Here is a 23352-nt window from a genome sequence, read left to right as displayed (position 1 = left end):
CACTGAATATCAGTTAGTCACTCATATGTATCAATTATATTTTATTTTATTATCCCTTCTGTCTTCCAGTTCTTCAGAGTCAGCACATACAGTATTGTTTTAATACCCTAATGTTCTGGCACTGTGGCATGGTCAAGTCAGCACATATAGCCTATTATATAGGCCTACAGCGATGTATATAAGCCACACAAACCCCAGAGTAAAACATATAGCTTTGCTGCATGTTGTCCCCTCTCTAATTCCCTCATTGCCTGCTTCTCTGAAATAAAGGATAAAGAAACAAGACAACAAGATAATAAAAAGATATAGCTACAGCAGAATATAGTGTAGATCTGTGCATTGGTTTGGTTTTTACATTTTAAGATAGTGTGTAATCTTCAGAGTGGTAGGCAATGCTATTTGTTAAGCATTAATAATCTATTTATCCATCCATCTATCTATCTATTCAATTCTATTGGCTTTATTGGCTTGATGTTTCAGAAAGTAAATCATAAATTAACAATAAAATGAAGAAAAGAGAAGAAAACAAACAAATATATATGCTATTTATAAAGTTTAAGTGATGTGCTGTCCAATTATGAAATAATTTTACAAACATCTTTTTAACGTCAATGCTTTTATTTTAAGTTTAGTGTGCAATTGACCGGAAACGTAATTGTAACTGTTTGCTGTGAGCTTCGTGGTTGTTAACGTTACTTGTCATGCTGACCAATCACAGCGAACTTCAGAGCCTGTTGGAAGTGCACTTGTTTTAAGTACTCCCAGCTCCTGGGCGGGCGGGAAACAGGACAACACAGAGAGAATTAAACCCTCACGCCCCACCGCAGACGACCGCAGACAGAAATCGAGGTGACTGAACGTGAACACTTCCTTTTTGTTGCGTGTGTAAATGGACAGTGAGCAGCAGTATCCAGTAACTACAACGCAATTATTGGGTCAGATGTTAGTTGCAGCCTAATGTGAGGAGCATAACTAAGGTTAGGTAGGATAAAAGTTTGTTTGTCTCTGCCGTCTTTTTCGTTAAAGCTGCTAACGTTAGTTTAGGAGCTGATTTAATTGTTGCTTAGGCTAACAAGTCGCGCTGAAATTAGTTTACCTTGAACTAGCCACATGTTATAATGTTAAATAACGATTGTTTGGTCCGAAAGACAGACTTGTTTGTTTGCTAATTATATATAACGCTAGATACATAACAGACAGTGGCTAAGTTATTTGGCTAGCTTATGTGGAAACAGGACTCTAGCAACTATTAATAATTTGCCACAGTGCTAATGTTACTCACTGGTTTAACTTATTAGACCGGTAACAATGGATTTAACTGTCTAACGTTACTGGACTTGGTTGAAGATTGCTAGTTAGCTTGGTAGTATCAGAAGATACCCTACCTAGCAGCACATCATTGAATGACATTGTGAATCATGGAGGAGCTTCTGCTACCTTTGTACTCATTACAGCTAAAAGTATGATAAAGATAACACAGCTTTGTGATACTGAGCCTAACACGTCTCTAAATATGGGTCATGTGCGCAGGGTTACACACAGTATGCACTCTGGAAATGTATGTATTCTGATGAGTGCATCCTAAAGCCTCCCCAAAATCACAGGCAGTGAAGAAGACCTTTAGCTGCAGCTATGTCACTCTGTATAATATTGTACAATCTGAACACACCCCCCAGGTCATAATTTTGTTTCACAACATCTGTCGTCATTTTCTACAATCAATCGCCACCACGCTCCCGCACACCAATGCTCTCAAACACCAACACTAAACACAGGAACTTACTTGTTTCTTGTCCTCTTTTCTTCTCTTCGTCAGATATGACAAAGATTCGAAGGTGGATTGAGTGAAACTTTGTCATCGATCCTCCCAGTACATCCATGTGTATAATTTTCTTCAAGTTTGACCCCCGGCCTGCGTCCAAAAATGCCTACAGGTGAGCAATTAACAAACTTTGCTACAGTGTGAGTATATTAGAAGGCTAATTTGGTCAGCCACGAGGTAATTAATTTCTTTAAACAAACCCTCATCATGCACATTCATGTCAGAGAAGACGGCCACCCACAGAAGTGCTAGTAGGGGTTTAGTATTCGTGGTCAACCGATACAGGTTTTCAGTGGCTGATATTTAGAGAGCAGGGTGGCCGATAATAATGCCGGTATCAAAACAAAGAAAGTTTATGTATAATTCATCATTATTCCAAGCAGAGTTCAATCTAATCTAGTTTTATTAATAAATTAAATAGAAACATACATTGGGTTATGCTATATATTTCAGAACGTCACTGGTGGGGTACAATTTGACGGTACAACAAAATATATTATGCTAGCCATTAATGGTTTCAGATTAGATCTGCTGTCATTTAGGATGATATATCGGCTTTGTGAGTGCAAGGATTGACCAATGCCAGATATCGGCCCTATTAATCGGTCTATCACTGCTTAGTATCTTGCATAAGTGTCAAGCAGCAAGTGGGAAAACACCGAGAGAGAGATTTCGACACTGCAGTGTGTTTATGTTAACCTTTAATCCTGAAGTAACTACTGTCTGGTCCATCTTGATAAACAATGTTATGAGGCTACTTTTTAAAACATACCCAATATGTAATATGTGGGGGTGGTGATGGCGCATAGATAAGATGCTTGCCTTTGGTGTGGGAGACCTGGGTTCGATTCTCACTGTGAGACATCCACCATTGTGTCCCTGAGCAAGACACTTAACCCCTCGTTGCTCCAGAGACGTGCGACCTCTGACATGTATAGCAATTGTAAGTCGCTTTGGATAAAAGCGTCAGCTAAATGAATAAATGTTAATGTTAATGTAAGGCTGGAATTTTGGCACATGTGTATAAGAGCTATGCGTCATATTTCTTTTTGATGCAGCAAAAAAAAAAAATCCCCACCGTTTAATATTTTACTCAGTATGCATCTCATATAGCTTCAGTGAAGTTGAATATAGAAACACTTTTAGAAGTAAATATAAGAGGAACGACCTTTTCAGGTTGATAAATCAAGTCGCGTCAAGTCTTGACATCACAGCTGTCATACTCTGACAATGCTGCAATGTTGCCTGTTTCATCTGGTTCCAGTGTTGTCTAGTGTGTCACCTGAAGCTTTGAGCTGAGGTGCAAACACAAACATAGTAACAATTGACTTTTTGGTTGTTTAAATATATATTTTATAAAAATGTAGAACCAAGGGACATCTGATTTGAATGAGTTGAAGGTTTTTAATGGGATGACATGAATAGCCCTCTAAATTGGGCAAATGTAGAACTAGGGCTGGGCGATAATGGCCAAAAATGTTATCACGATAAAAACATTTCATATCATTCGATATCGATAATTATCACAATCTCTCTCAAATCAGTAGTTTTAAGGTGGATTTTTGCTCCTAAGTAAAAATTCAAGAAACCAGATGGTTAATTATGTGGTTAAACTTTTCTTTATGGCCAGAATGTGACAAACACTTGATGCCAAACAGTGGATCACTTCACAAGTTAGAACATTTAAAACTATTATCTTTTTCAACAAATTATTAGTTTGATAAATTAATCTTTCTTCAGGTCTCTTTTTTTCAACAAAATAAATATTTTTAAGAAAAATTAGGTGCTGTGTTTGTCTGTGATTCAAATGAACTAAAGCAAATATTTATTGACAATATATTGAACATGTATTGTATTGTTATTGAGGAAAATTATATTGCGACAATTATCATTATTATTTTATTGCCCAGCCCTATTTAGAACATCAGAATCAGCTTTCTTGCCAGGTATGTGTACGCATACGAGGAATTTGACTCTGGATTGTACAATGCTGTGCTTACTTATACAATAACACAATAATACAGAGCACATATATATTATAAACAAAACAAAATAGACAGATTGAGACAACAGTGCAGTGAGCAAAGGAGTGCAAAGGATGCAGGAGTTAATTATTATTATTACCAATATTGTTGTTATTATGTACATGTCGGAGGTGGATGAGATATACAGGTACACATACAAGCATACATGTACACAGCGTGATGGAGCACAGTGCAAAGAATCATGTGCAGTACATCACATCTTACCAAATTTCAAAACTCAAATCTACCATTTTAAAGCGCTGAATGTATCTTTGCACAACCTCCATGTGTCCTACCCAGCAGTAAAGGCTAACTTCTTTCAGCACAGACCAGTGCACTACGAGCAGTCAATGTGAGTTACAGGGTGATGTCGAGTCCAGCTTATTATAATCTCCCTGAGCTTGAGAGTGAGCTCTCTACCTGGCCATAGTCAATCTCTGTCCTTCCCTTTGGGAGTGTGACCCCGCCTAAGGAGATCACAGCAGAGGTGTGTCATGAGTACTGACTCAGACCTGAACCTGGGGAAAGGTGAAACGGGCTGTGCCCTAATGTGGTTACATCTGTTCTATATATAGACCAGTAGTTGCAGAAGTAGTTTTCTTTTGCTGCAGTGATGTGTAAATCAAAAAGGGAAGTGCATCATACTTAGACTAAATTGGGTTGAAGATAAAAGATTCATTAAGTACAATTATTACAGTCCAACAGCACAAAATGACAGGAATATACCTGCGGGGATTAAATGGATTCTTGTTCAGCACAAATGACTTGGTGATTACCCACATGCTGGGATTTCTGCATTTCAAAACTTCTTCAGCTGCTCAGAATGAAAGTAGTTCTGAAATCAACCAACCAGCATTGTAATATGATTTTGACCTGTAATTATAGCTCTTCCTTAAGGCTAGTCAATTATCGTTTAAATGTCAGCAGCTCCCTAGAGGCTGCTACGTTCATTGCACCCAAAAACATGAAAGGAATTGATTTAACAGAGTTTTCATAGAGCTTTTGCAAAGGTGGGGATACAATTGTTTACCGTCTACACGAGTATGATGCCGCGCATGATAATTAAGTTATGATATGGGCTCCGAGGTCAGTGTGTCAGTTGGTTCGTCCACCACTTTGGTCCAGACTGAACTTTATCTCAAAAGCAATTAGATGGATTGCTAACACATTTTGTACAATCATTCATGGTCCCCAGAGGACAACTCCTAGTGTCTTTGGTGATCCCCTCACCTTTCCTGTACCGCCACCATGAGGGTTGGCTTTTTTGTTTTTTCACTGACATGTTTCGACTGGATTGACGGATGAATTGCCATGAAATTGCCCAGAGTAGGAATCCTGATGACTTTGCTGACCCCCTGACTCTTCTTTCAAGTTTTCACTTGAAATATGAGAAATATAATAGTGAAATATCCCATCATCTACTAGTGGTTGCTAGAGGAAAGTCACATAGTCATGAAAAACTGTTTCCTGTTTCCCCATCTACTGTAAATTTCATAGACTTCCGAAATATCGTGTCTGAGTTAGGAATTTTACATGACGTTGATGAAAGGTCAATTATTTGTATAATAAATAAGATCCTATGGGAATGAATATCACTGAATACTGCCAAGTCTACAATCGTCTGTGTTTACTGAACAGAAAATAAATCAGAGTTCAGTATTTATGAGGAGCTTTGATTCCTCTATGCTCACCGTAATGCAGCTGGCGGACTTACTGTAATCAGAGCTGCTCGCGTGTGATTTCCCCCCCTCAGGATCCGATAGCAGATGCTCTCTCTTGTGTAGCATCATTAGTGTTAGCTTTGTTTTCTCATGCAGTGGTGGGTCACACCAGTGCCATGGGAACAGGTTATCATTAGCCTTTGATGCACAGAGGTCGACCCTCATTAGGTCAGTTTGGTTTATCTGTTTGCTCTTTATCAAGCTCCTGTCCTGAAAGATTAATAGGGTGACCACTGCCAAGCTAGAGGTCAGTAAATTTCATTGGCCTTTTTATTTATTTTTGTGGCTCAAAGGGTGTGTAAGTGCTTTTGTGCAGTGTTTATATCCATATCTCAATGATCTTTTATTCTATAATTTAGGTTTTTGACAACAGCGCACAGTATATTCGTGCTTTGCATGCGTACACACCGTAGAATACCAAAGTCCACAATAAGGCTCTCTGCTAAAATGCTAATGCATGTCTACAAAAGTCCTCTGGTGCAGTAATGAGAGGTCATTCTTTCCTCTGAGCATGGGAATACTTGTTTCCTGTGTTTCATAACTGCTGAATGTGTGAGATGAGCTGGATGAAGAGTTGTGTGCATGTGTGTTGCTATGCATGTAGTAGATAACAGAAGCTGAGTAAGGATGTAGAGCCACTTAGTGATGTTACATTTCCAATTGACAGCAGTGACCTGCTTGTAAAGGCATGTAGAAACTAATGACGGGTGGTGCATTAGATACAGGTCACAATGCAGTTTGTAGATGTTAATGTCCCTGAACATAATGGCACCGTTACTCACTGAAACGCTGAATAATAATGCAGGTCAAACTGACAGGCAGCCCGTGTCAGGCTACAGAGCCACATACATTAAATTAGATCTCTTGTTCAGGCTGTTCACTCTTCGATAGTCGCAATAAATGTTTGTGTTGTAGCCGTGCTTGCAATAAAAACTCATTTAGAACCAGATAAAACACCGTGAAAGGTTACTGACGCGGGACAGGCACAGACAGCTTTTGCAAAATGAAATGATGATGAGATGGTTTATCTAGATCTGTCACACATTTAGGCATATTTTTCACATTTAAAATTGTTTTAACCCCTTAACATCCAGTTTACCTCCTAAGTACTTTAAAAAAAAAAAAAAACACGATGGGCATTGGCCGATACTTGCACTCGCGAGGCCAATCATCCGATCTAATCTAACACCAATACTGGCTAGCGATAATGTTATACTGTAGAGAATAATGAAGCTGAATGACAAACTGTACCCCATCCTCCCTGAAACACCAGTCACGTTCTGAAATGTATAGCAGAACCCAATGTATTTTTTTATTTCATTAATTAATAAAGCTTCCATCTAAAACAACACTTTACTGGCTGAGATAACATGTATATTAGATTCTGCTCTGCATGGACTAAAGGAATCATACATGACTTCTTTGTTCATCATGTATCATCCGTCGGCCGCCCTGCTCTCTAAATAGCACAAATAGTAAAGACTAGACCTGCTGTATATGAAAACCGCTATGAGATAACTGTTGTTGTGAATTGACGCTGTATAAATAAAATTTAATTGAGCTAAATATCAGTATCGGCCATTGAAAAACCCATATCGGTCGACGACTTCTGTACACTCTGTGTTGGTTTCTTGGCTTTCCTCTGAAGCTATGTGATGTTTACAGTGGCGCAAACATGAATTTAACTTTCTACAATGTCAATACTTTAGTTAATATCATACCATCTGTATGGATATTAGTTTGGTAGTTACAATATCATGACATGAATTGTGTCCACCACATCACCCACCCCTGTCTGTAAGTTAATTTTTATAATGCACTGAAATGAATGTAACCAATGTCCTAGTAATTCAAATGATAAACAGGGTAAACCATGCAAAAACATAAAAATAATAATGGTGTATTACACTGACACAGATGGCTGACACAGATCCTGGTGAACTTAGATCACAAGTTCGGTTTCACTTTACGTCCTCTCTCTTAAGACTGGTAGTCTGATTGGCTTGTCCTTTTGATGTCACATTCCTTTTGATCCTCTCTTCTTTTGGTCACCATCAAAGGACGTTCTCCTCCTTGTAAGCTCGACCTTTTGTGTCCTCTGTGTCCTGCTCAGTCGGTTTGTAATATCACATGTGCTTGAAGACTCCCGGACACATCTGAGGCCTGTATGAAGCCAGAGAGAGACCCAGGAATGTCCAGGAAACTGAGTCAGTGGCAGACAGTCTGTCTGTCTACCAACTCATTAACTTATGGCAAGGGAAATCATGATGATGAATGAGCTGCTGATGATGGATCTGCTGTTGAGACCAGTGATGGCTTTCTTTAATATCTCATTGGCTCACGTCAAGAGCGAATGAGCAAGACTCACTGAATGAACAAAAATAACAACTTCCAAACCCCTCTCCCCTTCCTCTCCTCAGGCTAATTTTGGCTGCAAACAGAGATGAGCTCTACAACAGGCCGTCCAAAGCTGCCGACTATTGGGGGACCAATAGTGAGATCCTCAGTGGTAAGCCCGTCCATCTGAGTCCAGCTCAACACTCAAGTTTCAGTACCTAGTAAGCTACTAGTAATTAGCAATACATTTATTCACTCTGTTTGGAAGCCTCTTTTGCAAGGGTGACCTACCCAAAGTGGTTAAACGTTGCAAACAAAACATTTCAAAGTCAGGAAACAGATAATATGTAAAACTGATGCATGAGAATTTGTGTTTAATCTGGCCAAATGGAATATGTGTATAATTGTATGATTTGTGTTGTGTTAGGCTTTGTGTCTGTGACTTTGTGAAAATGCAGCAGACGTTGGCACTGTTTGACTACAGTTTTATTCAAGCCTAAATGGCTTTCAATAATCAAGGGAAAGCTGTCTCCTTCTCCCCAGAATCCAATTCTCCTCCTCTCCGTCACAGGACATCCCCACCCGCAGTAAACTATATTTAATTGACTGATGTCCAATACACATTATAGCTAAGCAGAGGAAATCAATCATCCTATTTTTTTTTTTTTTTTCTGGTGAAGGAGGAAATGCAGAGATAGCCTCGTTGTTCATCAGTCTCCTTCTTCCCTCTGTAAGAGAGGTCAGGACTCCAGTAGTGGGGCCTTAATTGATGGTTGCTTTTATGCGATGTGACAGGAATAAATGGCTCTGCCTTATCTGTTGGGCTGGGGGCTGCGGGGGCAGGGCCCTGAAGGAGACATAGCATGACGAGAAGGGAAGTAAGCTATAGCTCCCAGTGGGATCGGGCTAGCTTTCCATCCGCCCCCAGAGGAGTAAGGCCGCTCGGCTGTCTTGGTCACTGTCAGTGTAAGTGGACCTGTCTTTATTGATCACCAGGAAGTGCAGTAGACTTGGGTGCCCCACCTTTTCCATGTCACGTGAAGAAGAAGAAGAAGAATGTCACACAAGGGTCGTCCAATCAAAAGACATATCAAAGGATGCTCATATACTTGCTCTAATTTGGGATTTTTTGAAGTGTCACTGAAAGTCAATGGAGATTACATCCTTTGTTCAGTTCTGGTGTGTCTTAATGCAGGCTAGTTCAAGTCCAGTATATTTTCTTACTGTCTTGGTCAGAATTTCATATTCAAAGGCAGGACATTTTGCTTCAGAGTTGTGAACTGGAAGGACAGTCCCCTTTGTTGAAAGTCTAATGTAAATGTAGAAAGAGATAAACTATGAGATTAGGGTCTGTGTTCAGTAATCCTTCAGTAATTGTTTGTACATAATTTGTTTACCATTTAAGTGAAGTTTCCTGCAAATAGATATGTAATTTAGTTTGAATAATTACAGAAATAGGCATTGGTTTTTGTGGGTAATGGTATTAATGCTATTGTTATTAATCTAACATGAAGATCTTTTTCATTTGACATATTGTGATAGATGTTATTCCAACAGTTATTGTCTTCAATATTGTGGCTTACTGTGCCGATGAAGTGTGAAGCTGTTTTTGATAAACATCCTTCTGCTTTTGTGTTAACCAGGCCTGGACCTGGAAAATGGTAAGGAAGGTGGATCATGGCTAGGGATCAGCAAGCGGGGCAAGCTGGCTGCAATCACCAACTACATGGAAGGACGGATCAACCCTGATGCACAAGGAAGAGGTGAGCCAGCCAAGACAAATTATATTCACTGATAAAATGCCTGGTGTGACGTCATGCATCTCAAGCACAGCATTGCTTTTTGTTTTTTCTACATTTTGAAGGTTCTCAATACATAATTTTAATTATATATATATATATATATATATATATATATATACAATCAAAATTTCCTATTATATAAAAAAAATAATCATTTATTACTATATGGGTTAAATGAGTTCCTAATTTGAGAACCATTTCAATTTACTTTTGCCATTCTGCAGGATTTCTTGTGTCTAACTACCTTATGGATAAGGATCATGACAGCTACTCCTACCTGAAGAAGGTGTCGACAGAAAGCCACCTGTACAACGGCTTCAACCTTATCACAGCGGAGTTCAAGTGAGTGGAAGGTGTTGTGAAATCCATCGGAGTGCATATGGTCCATTAACGGGTAAAGCTGAATCAAAGATGTGTTAACTTTGTGTGAATTTTGAGAAAGACACTTTTTTTTAGTATTTAGCCGTACTCTCAAGGTGTTACATTTCACAAGTTAAAATTGAATCCTGAGAGTCAGGAAGTCAGATGTTAAGACGGTTCTTTATTGCACTGTGTGGGTGTCATGATTTGACATTGGCAGATTCTTGCGCACTGAAGGATCAAAGCTCTTAAGGTTTTTTAGAAACTTGTTGAGAATGGGCTGTAACCGCAAAGGCTGCATCTTCATCTCTGTAGTACGAACCAAAACCTCAAATGCTCAGCTGTGAACGAGCCAGCATTAAAATTTTAAACGACCACCTGTTCATATTTCGGGGTTTCAGACACAAAAAATCTACACAGCATAAAAAATAATGAGGTATTTTGTTTCTTTTCTTTTTTTTGTCTCGTCTCCTTCATCAGCCTGACTTGACTGAATTTGGTGACCTGTTTAAAGGAGGAAAAATCAAAGTGGGATCAGTGCACACCAAGATAGCTGTCAATGCGGAGGCCCCTGTAGACAATTGGCATGGAAACGGGTCTCAGTTTCTGCCAGCGAGAGGTTGGAGGTTCAGGTCCAATACACACCACTGTCAAGCTATATCCCTGCCGGGGGGGGGGGGATATCAGGGTTTCCACAATGGAGTTTGGTGAACCGTGTAGCCTGGTAAAATGGCCTCAAGCAGGATCTCCGCTCATCAGGGATTTTCTTATTCTACTTTTAAAAATTTAGGTAAGAGAGAGAAATTGGTTTTCTGCTGTCTTAAGCTCATAAAATCATGTTTTGATAACTATATCTGCTAATCATTGGTGCCCATCTCCAATATGATTGACACGATGTGGTTATTTAAACAACAGGTCCTTGATTTTAAACAGAGATACTTTGAGACCTTTTCATTTCTACCCCGCAACCGTCAACTTTGCGAGCTGAAACAGTCACTGTGTGATTTTTATCAGCTATAGCTATATAAATAGTTAAGCTAACGTTATCTCCATCTGACTTTCTCTGTCTCCATCTGACTTTTTGATGTTTTCAGCTAACTGTAAAAATGTCTCAGACATGGACTTGTTGGCTAGATATATACAGTCCCCTCCAAAAGTATTTGAACAGTAAGGCAAATTCTTTTGTTTGTTTTTGTTCACTGAAGACATTTGGGTTTAAGATCAAAAGATGAGACGAGAGTTCAGAATTTCACCTTTTATTTCCTGGTATTCACATCTAGATGTGTTAAACAACTCAGGACATATCCCTGTTTGTACTAGACCACAGCATTCTGAGGTGAGCAAAAGTAATGGAACAAATAATCTTAAAGTAAATAACATTTAATATTTGGTGGCATAACCCTTGCTTGCAATAACTCAAGCCTCAAGCCTGCGACCCATTGATATCACCAAACTGTTGCATTCTTCATTTGTGATGCTATTCCAGGCTTTTACCGCAGCTTCTTTCAGTTCCTGTTTGTTTTGGGGTGTTTCTCCCTTCAGTCTCCTCTTAAGGAGGTGAAATGCAGCTCTGTTGGGTTAAGGTCAGCTGATTAACTTGGCCGGTCTAAAACCTTTTTTCCCCTGATGAAGTCCTTTATTTTGTTGGCAGTGTGCTTTGGCTCATTGTCCTGATTTTATGATAATAAAGAAACTGCACTGTTCTCTGCATTGCAGTGTAGAACTAGGTATTGCTAGTATTATTAGTAATATAAGGAAAAATGTAAGACTGTTATTTCATTCTAATGTCACCCTGTTTAGGTTTATGCTTTACTGCTCATATTTTCAAACAGTATGTTTTTACGTTTAACATAACAAGAGTCAATGCTTTTAGGTTGAGGACTAACCCATGTTTTGGTGAATGTAATGCTAATTTGCATAACAAGTTTGGCTGGATTTGCTGGAGTGTAAGCCAAACCAAATCCAATAGACAGCAGGACAGAATATTACCCTCCATTCTTATCAAGTAGCACCCAGGAGCAGCTTCAACACAGTGGGGAAATGCTTTTGTGAAAGGATCCGTTACTCACAATTTTTGTTTTTGAAAGGCCAAAAAAAAGACACAACTCTTTAAATGCGGAGTATCGCCCCATGCACACCAACATGTGACGGACCTGAATGCCTAGTTAAGGTTACTAAGCTATGATTGGACAATCACTGTTTGGGGGGAGGGGTTTGATGAACAGAAAATTGAGTGCAATGATTTTGTAGGATTTCAAAAAAAAATTAGCAATTTACAGGAGCAGTCCAGGAATATCAGTATTATTTCAGCCTTTGAACCCCCTTTTTTCTTTACTAAACAGCAACTAGATGGCTTGACTGTTGTTTGTTTGATATGCCGAAGCCGTCAAGATATGCAAATGCCCTTGTTAAGACTGGGAGCTGCCCCAGTGGCATTCCTCTTTCATGTAAGAATAAGGTGCCACCCCACGCTTATGAGACACAAACAAATCCAAAGGCGCTGTATGTTTATGTTGTGATAGTGTCTTCCACTTTGACTGGGCTGTCATGTGGTGCTGTGAAAGCAAGTTTCCCTGCCTCAAACAGCAGTCTGACGGGAGCTGCATTCACTGCAGACAGAGATGACACACAGTGACATAAAGCAAGCCCACGTCTTTTTAATAAACACCGTCATTACCAGCCGATGGGTTTTCCACTGTAGTGTGTCCTGCAGCCCAGAGGAAATAAGGCGTCTGGTTTCTTTCCGAATCAGTAAGTACATCTGGTGGATAGAGAGCAGCTTTATATTACAATTGAAGGATTTCTCATTCATCTGTAACTAGAGACATGATTTATGCTTTGAGGGACAAGATGTGCCCACCATTTTTAAGCATTGTCTGTCTTCACTCAGTTTTTGAGTGTTTTGTGAGATCCATGTGAGAGAACGGGTGTACACTTAAAACACAACCCAGAGAAAGTAAAATAAAATATTTCAGTCTGGTTATGATTTATGTATCGTTCCTTTTTAATTGTAACGCTTGTTAAACCAATTCTACCTTGATTAATAATCTATAACCATGCTGAGTTGAGTTCTACGTGCAACTGATTTGGTCAGTGGCCGCTGTGCATTTCCCAGAACGTCATACTGAGCCATCCCTCGGTGGAGCTAATGCCATATATATTTAAATTTTAAACTCAGATATGCACTGCTGGATGCTGCTCCATATTGAACATTTCATCTGACTTTTCTATAGCTTCAGTTTTTCATCCCACTTTATGTCACTCTCACTTTAAAGTCAATGCCCAGAGATAATCCATTTTAATGAACATCTCCTCTGATGTTTGCCTGCAAAGAAACGCCTTGCTTAATACACTTTCAGTCAAGCAGAGTGGGGCTGCTTTATAAAAAAAACAACTTTTATAAAGTGGTTCAGTCTGATGACATCAAACATGTGTTGTTAATTCTTGGCATAAACTTAGTCGAGCTGACAAAGAAAAACAGCTGTGGTGAAGATATGCACGGCATCATGGGTGGATGAACATGTTAAAGAAGAAAGACTATGAGTATTTGTTTTTTCCAGAGTAAGATTTCCTAGTGGGAAATCGTCTACTGCTAATTCTAGCTCTCAAAAATGTCAAATATATCCTACCTTGTTCATTGACTGAATCCAGATGAAAAATCAATGTAATGTTGATTTTGGCTTCACAGTTGTTAGCATGGGATCATATTTTACATCAGGAGGAGATCTGAATTCCACTACATTTTCCTGCATTTATCCTTCTATGAAAGTCTGTCAGATATAGGCTGATTTTAATTTCTGGGTTCTTTTAATGTGTAATAAGATTTCATTTCAAAAGTTATATAAGAACATAATGGTGTTCTCTTCTATTCAGTTTATCAAGTCAGTGGTCACCTTGAGGTCTCAGACAGAAGCTGATGAAATGGGTACTGCATGTCCACAGTCTTTCTAGCAGTTCTGTGCGGTGTTTTTAAGGTAAATGCTAATGTCAGCATGCTAACATGTTGATGTTAAGCAGGTATAATGTTTAACATGTTCAACATCTTAGTTTAACGTGTTAGCATCAGGGGTGTGACGAGATATCGTGATATTAAAACGTGACGATAGCTCAACAAACTTGTCGAGGTGAACGGCTGTCTCGCGATATGAGCATGACTGAGTGTGAGGCTGAAATTAGCATAGAAGATGAAGATGACCACACCCAGTTGAAACATGCACCCTAATCGTTTTGCATTTTGTGACTCACGTGAATAAAAGACATCAGAAGTCATTGAAGATTTCTGAAAAATAGTGTTAAAATATCGTCTCGTGAACCTAATATCGTTGTGTATTGTCTCTTCTCATGAGCTAAGTGTATCGTCACACCCCTAGTTGGCATGCTAACATTTACCAATGAATGAATTTACGAATTGCTGACGGGAACGTCAGTAGTTTTGTTTTTTACTAGAAAAGTCACCAGTTCTCCAAAGTTATTGAGCAGGATGTGAGTATCTGTGTCGAATCTCATTCCAATCCATCTAGTAGTTGTTGATCCATTGTACTTAAAAACACAAATGTCTTTATTGTCTGCATGCATGGGTCCAGATGTGTGTTTGTGGTGCATGTGGTCGTTACCCAGGAGCCCCCACCATCCTGCCTATCTACATTCCGAACTGATAATGTTGAAAGCTCTTCCAACCATCTCCAGGCAACTACACCACAGCTGGCGAAGTGAAACTGCTCTGCAGCCTCAATATAAAGGACTCTTCATTAAAAAGCCTCCCAGTCCGCATACTGATTACCTCTCTGAGATCTGAAAAGGACTGTTTTTGACCCTTCCCTGCTCGTTCTCTCTGCCCAGCGGCGTTGACCTCCTGCTGTTCTCTCATCTCAGCCTTGTTCAGCCCAGAGCACACCTGATGGAGCTTTCAATATTCTAGCCAGTTTCAAATAGCCAAAATAGAGCTATCTCTCTGCAGATCCTTCACCTGCAACCACCACAGCCAATTTGATGCACATCACAGCCAAAGTGTTTACATAGACACCAGAACGGTGGGGTTTGTTAAGTTCAGGACAGAATACCAAGATCAAAATGTGATCGAAAAAGTGTTTGGCCCACAACCGATAAAAGCTTTACAGATTCTTCCGTTTCCCTTCAGGTTACAGTGCCATCTGGTTCCCACTGAGCAGATACAGTGCACATGCATGTATGAGGGGTGACTGCTGTCAGCCGAGTCAACAGCGGCCGCTGTGTTTATACTGTAGTAACCATAGGAACACATAAAAGGGAGTTGTTTATTCAGACTGTTCAACTGGGTTCGGGTACAAGTTGGAAACAATATTAAAGTCTTTGATTTGTTGTTGTGAGAGAGATAATGTAATGTAAACCTACAGCTCTGAGGATTCTCTCGCAGCTGCTTGGAAACTTATTGTCCTGCCTTTAGAAAACACTCTGCTCCAGGAAATTTACACAAGACAGAGGGTTTCTTGTGCAAACAGTAAAGGATGACCGCTGCACTGCTTTTTTAGGCAAACACATGTATCACTAATCATTTGTAAAGGGGGGTGTGTGTGTGTGTGTGTGTGTGTGTGTGTGTGTGTGTGGCTCATGTCAGTTGGTGTCATCATGTTATTCGTATCGTGTCTCTAGTCTTTTGTAGTTTGCAGAGATTGTAAAGAAAAGGTGAACGTCCCCTCAGGAAAGCATGGAATGAATTATAATTTACAAGATGATAAACTGACTAATGTGATGAGATGGTGAGTTAGTGTAGACACCACCTATGTGTTAAAATGCTAAATGCAAAACGATGGCAAGCATTTCATCATGTGAAGTCTTTCAGAAGTCTAACATAAGTAAATTAGCAAAATATACTAAAAGCTTTGTTAACATGAAGTAGTACATAATTGCTTGTGCTTTTTTCCCATATACTTTATTTACTAGGGATGCATTTAAGTGTTCTTTTCATTATAGATTATACTACTGCCTTTTTTTATTAATCAATGAAGTGTTTGGTCTATAAAAGATTAGAAAATTGTAACCCATCTTTAAAAGTGAATCAAATGTTTTATAGATTATCACAATAGTTGTTACAATAGTTATTGTTGTAAGCGGTTTTCTGTTTATGAACCAAACTTAGCTCTAATTATTAAATAATTAGAATAAATTATTAAATCATTGTTTATGGGTTTTTATGATAAACATGTTCCATTTATTTTGATATATGGTATATAGACCAAAGGGCGATCTATTATTTATATATATATATATATATATATATAATTTTTTTTTTTTTTGGCTTTTAAAACTATCCAATAAAGTTTGTGGCGGAGTTTCGAGCCCAGCAGCATATTCTCTTCCCGTCTTGCCAGCTTCTGACTGGGAAACTTTCCAAGTCAGATGTTGAAGCAGTGTTGCACCACATTTCAGATTGACTGATGCCACTGGTATGGCTGTCATAAAATTGACATAAAAAAATTCATTCCCCCGCTGGTTCAAAGGATTTGGTCATAATCTATTATTCACTCTCCTGTACCAAAGCCATCACAGATGCCCTTGATGTTAGACAGATTTTTCAGACTGAATAAATTCTCTCTGAGGACTTTTTTAAAGAGACCTAACCCTGTAACTAAACAGTTTTGTGGTAGTCAAAGGTGTTTGCAGCAATCATTTTTATTTTGAAGCTTTCATTTTACCCAGGTGTTCCTAGATTTAAATGCTGCAATTAACTGTGGTGTTCAATATTTTCTTTTTTGATTTGAATTACCTCTACAAATAAAACGGGTTTCTTTTCTTTTTTTTTCTCCAGGACTGCAAATCAATCATTAAAGAATACTGTTTGGTGCGACGTTGATATTCTCTTTCACCCTTTCATAATTCCCACAGGAGTGCCTGCTGTATTTCAAGAGCATAGAAGCATTATGACTTGGTGACAAGACGTTCATAATTAGACATAAACAAAATGCAATCATCACTAAATGCATCTATAATTTTCCATCTTACTGTCTCCCATGTAGAGCCAAACAAGACATTGTGTGTTACTATGGAAACAGAGGCAGCCCTGAACCCATCCATCTAAAACCAGGTCTGTGTTTTTAATATGGTTGCTGTAGAAACTGTTCATTTCACATTTACCTCTCCTCTCGGCCCATTCATGTTAGCCTGACAATTCCACGTTGAACTCAGATTGTCTGTTTATTGGAGGTGGTTCTACAAGGTCACTAACTGAGCTTACTATTGTGTACATTTGTCTGTATTTTTCATGTTCCCCTCAGCAGGAATCTATGGCTTGAGTAATTCGTTGCTGGACACGCCATGGAGGAAACTGCTACAAGGCAAGCGTCACTTCACCAGCGTTGTCAGCGACCAGTCCCTGTCCTGCGATGGACTGGTGCAAGAGCTGCTCAACGTCCTCAATAATGAGGAGCTGTGAGTGGCCAACACTGCTGTAGATTCACACACCGTAACACATTTCATCTTAATTTTAGTTAATGTGTAATCTTATAATAATACTTGATTTAAAGGTTCGGTGTTAGTTTTAGTGGCATCTAGTGGTGAGGGTTGCGAATTGCAATCGGCGTTTAGTGGTGCATTCATGTGCTCCTCGGACGGTCCCATTTCCCAAGTTGTGAAGTTGTTCTTCCGACTTCAGTGTGTGTTCATGTGCTCTTAAGTCAGAATGTGGAATCAATATGGACTCTACTTCAAAGATGTGTTGGATTAGCCTTATCAGAGCAGATAAACAACATTCAGATATCTAGTTCACTCTACATGGACAGCAAACTAATCGTTATAACTATATTACAAATTACATGTTTTGCAAAATATGTATATGCAGTATGTGATTTTTCACAAATAAAAGTTCTGTATACTTTTTATGTCCCATGTACACTTTATCTCTCTTTTTGCAATAGAGATTTAAGGAGGGGAAAAAAAGATTCACATTATTCTGACAGGACATGAATGCACCATCAGTCACCGCTCAGCCCTCCCTTTCAAAGCGCGGAGGAGAAGCTATGGTGGCCGACACGCTCCGTCTGCTCTTGTGCTAAATAATGTGTGGTCGTCCAAATTTCTCTTCTTTTCTTACTTCTAATAAACCAGTCGACGACTACTACTACTAATGTTAGTGCCCTGTAGAGCATTTGTCCATTCGGGCTACTGTAGAAACATGACGGCGCAACATGGCAACGTCCATGTAGGAGGACCCCAGTGTATCTTGATAGAAATGGCTCATTCTAAGGTAATTATCTCTTTATACAGCTTTGTATGCCACTGAAAACATGGTTATGGATATTATATTACATTTTTGTCAATAGATCCTCCTAAATATTACACACTGAACCTTTAACTGTGATTTAAAGGCTTTATGTTCGATGGAAAGCAGTTATGTGGGTTAAATCTGGGTTTATGCCATTGATGGGGTGATAAATGTTTACATGCATTTTTTAAATACATCTACAATCACTGGAAATATGTAGTTGTAAGTTGATGGCGAACGTTGGGAGGATTTTACCAGGTCGGGTGCCACATGTGGGGTAAAACTGATTGTATCAGGGAAGCAGAGCTACTTGGAGCCCCTGGTACATGCCAGACATTCAGAGCCTGTATCAAGTCTCTGAATGAGCTGTTGTGGGGGGTTGCAATTTTAGCTGCACTCAGTGTTGGTTCCTCTTAATAACACTTTTGCTTGATGTTATGTTATGCCAGAGGGATATATGTCTGTACAGTGAATATGAAGCTGCCGTACAAAAAGTGAAGGGATTTGTTTAGAATGTGTCTGATAGGTGGTGATTTGTAGTGATGTGTTTAGCCAGCCGTGTATCGCAACAGCAGAATGTAAACTGAACAGAGTTTGAGTTACTTTTGTTGAAAGAGATGGGCATATGTAGCCTTGACCTAGACATTAATTATGGAGCGTCTTGCCAACTCTCAAACCTTACAGAGAAACCTGGAAACTGACTTTTGCTTATGTAGAAACCACTTCAAGACTCAACTGCATTGCATTGCCTGAGACATTCCCAGAAACAGATTTCAGTGTGCTGTGAGTTAAGAGACTGAACGGTTGCGACTGAAATTTAGTACAAAGTGGGTTAAGGAACCATTTCTGCAGGTGGTGTTTGTACATTTTATCATTTATGGATATTATGGAGTGAGTTGGCTTAAATATGCAGCACGGGCAATATGACAGAGAACAATATATACACTAACTCATGACTCAAAAGGGTGTGTTGTGGTTTTGTTTAACAGGAACACACCTGATCCAGCTCAGGAGAGCCAGGGGGATGGCTACAGCAAGGACATGATCCAGGCTCTGTCAGCGGTGTGTGTTCGCTCCCCTCATTATGGCACAAGGTCAGTGTCTTCCACCCACGCCAAATCTCTCTCCTCTATCTCCCCCTGTTTGATTCCACCTGAGGTGACAAGCAGGATCAGAGGGAACAGAGAACTGTCAGTACACAAAAAATCCCTGTGTAATCAATCCTCCACAGCGAGGAAATGAAAGAGGATCGTCTGCATGGTGGATTAGTGGATACAGAGACTGTCCTGTAGCCAAAAGGTCAGAGGGTCAGTCTTTGCCAGAGCCATCAAAGACTGTCAAAGGCACTGCCACTGCCTGCTCATCCTTGATACGGGTGTTTGCTAAATACCTCAGATGTGACTGTTGAATGATCATAGTTGTTCTCAGAATTACTCCTGCCATCTGCATGTTTTCTTTGATTTTTCTTCTTTCTTTTTTTTTCAAGCATTTTATGTCATTTATTTTATATTTTTTGTCTTTGTTTGCTTGTATCTCCTGTGTCCCTGCTCATTTAGGACCAACACAATTATCCTGATCGACGCAGAAGGCAATGTGACCTTCACAGAGCGCACCATGCCCAACTGTGACACAACAAGCAAATGGAACACCAGTTCTTTCCAGTTCAAACTGCAGGTGTGAAGACGTGATGGAGGAAACCCACTCTGTGCCTTTTACACCCCCCCACCCCCCCCAGCAGCTATGCGAACGTGAACACTCATCTGAACTTTTTCTACAGCTGGTCGGCACTAGCTGCCTCATTGACATCAGTGATATGTATTTCTTATTCTTAATTTAAGGTAAAATCTTTTGAAAATGTGTTCTAATTTAAAAGATTGCCAAAGAACATTTATAATTTTGTAGAGGACAATATTTTACCTACATGTCACAAAACAGCAGGGTTGGGATGCTTCAGTAAGTACAATTACATTACAGATTGCTGGTGGACTGCTTTGAACTGCAATCAAAACTAATATTATTTTATTATTGTTGGTGTCAGATTTATCTTTAAATCCATGATATGGAGTGAATAATATGCTTTATGCACAATTTCCAATTTAAAATTATTTTCTGTTAAACACAATGGGAATTCATGGGGTTGCCCGTGGTGTAATCTTAAATTCACAGTAATTGTCAGAGATTGCCAGCTACTTTTTAAATTCCTGATACTGTAGCCCTGTTACAATTAATGCATTAGTTATGCCCCAACTCTGCACCACAGTGGTCTCAGTGTTGCGTACAACACATTTCAATGTGAAATGCAGAAAGTTTCAGGCTGTGGATCTCTGACAACTTCTGTGGTTGAATAATGCCTTTTACAGCTGCTTGACAATAAAAACAATTTATCTAAACGCTAGCATTTGGCTTACATATTGTGAATGTTGAATTAATAGACAAACACACATTGAGAAACCCACATTTTTTAGTAACCAGATGTGTTCATACACCTGTCTGTTGATTTCTGCTTTTTACTTTAAATCAAAAAGACAGCTGGTTCTCACGAACACGCGTTACTCATACAGAGATTGGGATGCTAATTCAACAGGAAAAATATTCATACTGAAGATGTCTATGTGCAAATATTTAATATATTTTATCAATTCATAGGAGCCCTCTATAAATTCTGCACTGAAAGAGTCTTAAAGTGTAGAGGGGTTAACCAGTGTTCCCCTCGATTGTCATCTCTTTAGGTACACAAAAGCACAAGAACAAACACTTGCTATGACTTGTGAATCTTTTTTTTTTTCTGTAGAGGAGAGCGGGGTGATTTGAGCCTGTGGTGAGTCACCCATCCATTTTACTCGCCCTGTGATGGACAGAAGTCCATCAAATAAGTCATGAGCACATTTAGGTTACAAAAATGGGGTTTTTTTGCCATTTAAAGTGAGTTTTTATGTTCAACTACATGATTCTTGTGTCTCAACAATTAAAGAGAAGTTTGAAAAAATCTAATGTGTTAGTGCTGTAGGAAGTCACAATATGAGGCTATACTGTTAGCATGACGTTACCTCTAAACTGCTGGCTGACACTAAAATGACAGATGGGTTAAATTGAGCCAGCTATCATTAATCATTTTTATAATTATGTGACATGAATTGTAAACCAGAAACCATCGTGCTTCTATAAATGGAAGACAGACAGGGCTTCAACTCCTCTTGTGGATTTGGACAGAGCAGTGGGAGAGATAAGAACGGGAAGTCCATACGTCAGGTGGCACGCCACATGAAGATCAACAGGATGGCTTTGAAATGATACACTGATATGAAATAAATGAAACATCAAAAATAAAGCTCCAATGTTTCACAATCCAAGTGCAATAAAATGTTGTGAATTGGCATTTGAGTTGGCATGATGAAATGACACTGATGTCCCTGAACCCCAAGCGGCTCAATTTATCCTTTCCCTAGGCTCAACTTACCCCTCATTGTTGAGCCAAGGAACCACTTTGTGATTATTCACAGGGATGCACCACATCCTGAAATATATCTCCATATTTTAGTCGGAGACATCACTGTCTTGTCCTTACTTTAAAGACGCTTCAATCAAAAAGTCATCTCACCCCGCTCCTACTTTGATCTACTGTGAGTTACGGGTATTCATTCTAGTATCTATGAGGGCCATGTATACTCAGTGTCCTGTGTGTGGCTGTACCAGTCAGTGTACAACAAACAAATTCTCCACAAAAATGTTAATTGGCCTTTTACACAGGTGACATTTTGACATGTCACAGTAGGAAAAGTATAGGTGCAAATTATAAAATTATTAAAGGACACTTTAAACAATGAAAATGTCTGTTGTGATTATTATCTATGGTTCTGAACAAGACAAAATTACAGACATGACCAAAATCACTGCATTAATTGCAAATATAAAAAGATGAAAGATTGCTGTTCTTGCATTGACATTTAGCTAAATAGGATGTTAATTTGAGTCTTAACATAATTGATTTTTGTGTGTTAAAAATATCCCCACAACTTACCCCATCTTTATAAAAATTAAAACAGCAATTTAACAAACCATCTCCACTATTCCTGTATTTTTTTAATGATCTAGTAGCCTACTGTTAGTAAACAGTGACCCCGGCTGGCAAGTTGAGAAATTGTGATTCACATTCTCTTCAGGAAATCATATAACTATATAAACTCAGCAAAAAAGAAACGTCCCTTTTTCAAGACACTGTTTTCAAAGATAATTATGTAAACATCCAGATTACTTTACAGAACTTTATTGTATTGTATTATGTCATGCTTGTTCAATGAACCAAAAACAAGCAATGCACATGTGGAATGGTTGTTAATACACTAACAGCGTACAGACGATGGCCAGTTACAGTTATAAAAACACCTAAAGAAAGGTCCCCCACGGTCCCTGCTCATCTGCAAGAACGTGCCTTAGACATGCTGCAAGGAGGCATGAGGACTGCGGGTTGGACAGCGAGACAGGGAAGACAGCTGATCTTCCCCGCAGTGGCAGATCATGCACCAACACCTGCACAGGACTGGTACATCAGAACATCACCAGGAGCAGACAAAAAGAACAAAAAAAACAAACAACATTTCAGATCTTTTTTTGTCTTTGATGCATAAGCCTAAAGTCCACTGTGTTGTGTGGTGCAGAACTTGCCACAGAGAGGTGAGGTAGGTGCTTCCAATACAGAGGCTATAAGTTAACAGACATTTCGTTGCTAGAACAGTTTATAGCAACTACAATATTGACAGACTAATAGGCTTTTCATCTGTGAAATAATAGGCCTATCTGTGATACTCATATTCATTCATCTCTAACACTTTGCAGTAATTCATTTATATGCTGAATGCAATGTGCTTCCGTATGCCGGCTGTATGTTTGTATTAAAATGTGTTTCCAGGACACAAATTTTTAGTTAAACAATTAAAAGTTTTTAAAACAAACTTTCCAGACTTGCTTTTTTTGTGAACACCATAGATTCACATAACACGTTGCTCTTCGGCCAAAATGTGTAATGCTGATTGGATGAATGATACCAGGTGGT

General features: G+C 39.1%; 1 protein-coding gene across 3 annotated transcripts; it reads left to right on the top strand.

The window, feature by feature from the left end:
* The first annotated feature begins 821 nt into the window (after positions 1 to 821).
* On the top strand, positions 822 to 21647 carry tango2 (transport and golgi organization 2 homolog (Drosophila)). 3 transcript variants are annotated; one of them, XM_038702881.1, is made up of 9 exons: positions 822 to 977; positions 1817 to 1934; positions 7988 to 8076; positions 9548 to 9667; positions 9931 to 10048; positions 17059 to 17126; positions 17317 to 17470; positions 19292 to 19396; positions 19859 to 21647. In XM_038702881.1, the coding sequence occupies exons 2-9, from the start codon at positions 1879 to 1881 to the stop codon at positions 19980 to 19982; spliced, it is 834 nt and encodes a 277-aa protein (XP_038558809.1). In that variant the 5' UTR covers positions 822 to 977; positions 1817 to 1878; the 3' UTR covers positions 19983 to 21647. The 3 variants fall into 3 exon arrangements, with proteins under 3 accessions (XP_038558809.1, XP_038558808.1, XP_038558811.1); XM_038702880.1 differs by having other exon boundaries at positions 835 to 982; XM_038702883.1 differs by having other exon boundaries at positions 836 to 982; positions 17320 to 17470.
* The last annotated feature ends 1705 nt before the right edge of the window (positions 21648 to 23352 follow it).

This window comes from Micropterus salmoides, unplaced genomic scaffold (assembly GCF_014851395.1).
Source record: "Micropterus salmoides isolate LMB-PRFRI ecotype aquatic unplaced genomic scaffold, ASM1485139v1 Ms_hic_scaffold_7, whole genome shotgun sequence".
In the NCBI taxonomy this organism is placed as follows: domain Eukaryota; kingdom Metazoa; phylum Chordata; class Actinopteri; order Centrarchiformes; family Centrarchidae; genus Micropterus; species Micropterus salmoides.
The sequence above is the reverse complement of the archived record's forward strand: the minus strand, read 5'-3'. Positions and strand labels throughout refer to the sequence as shown.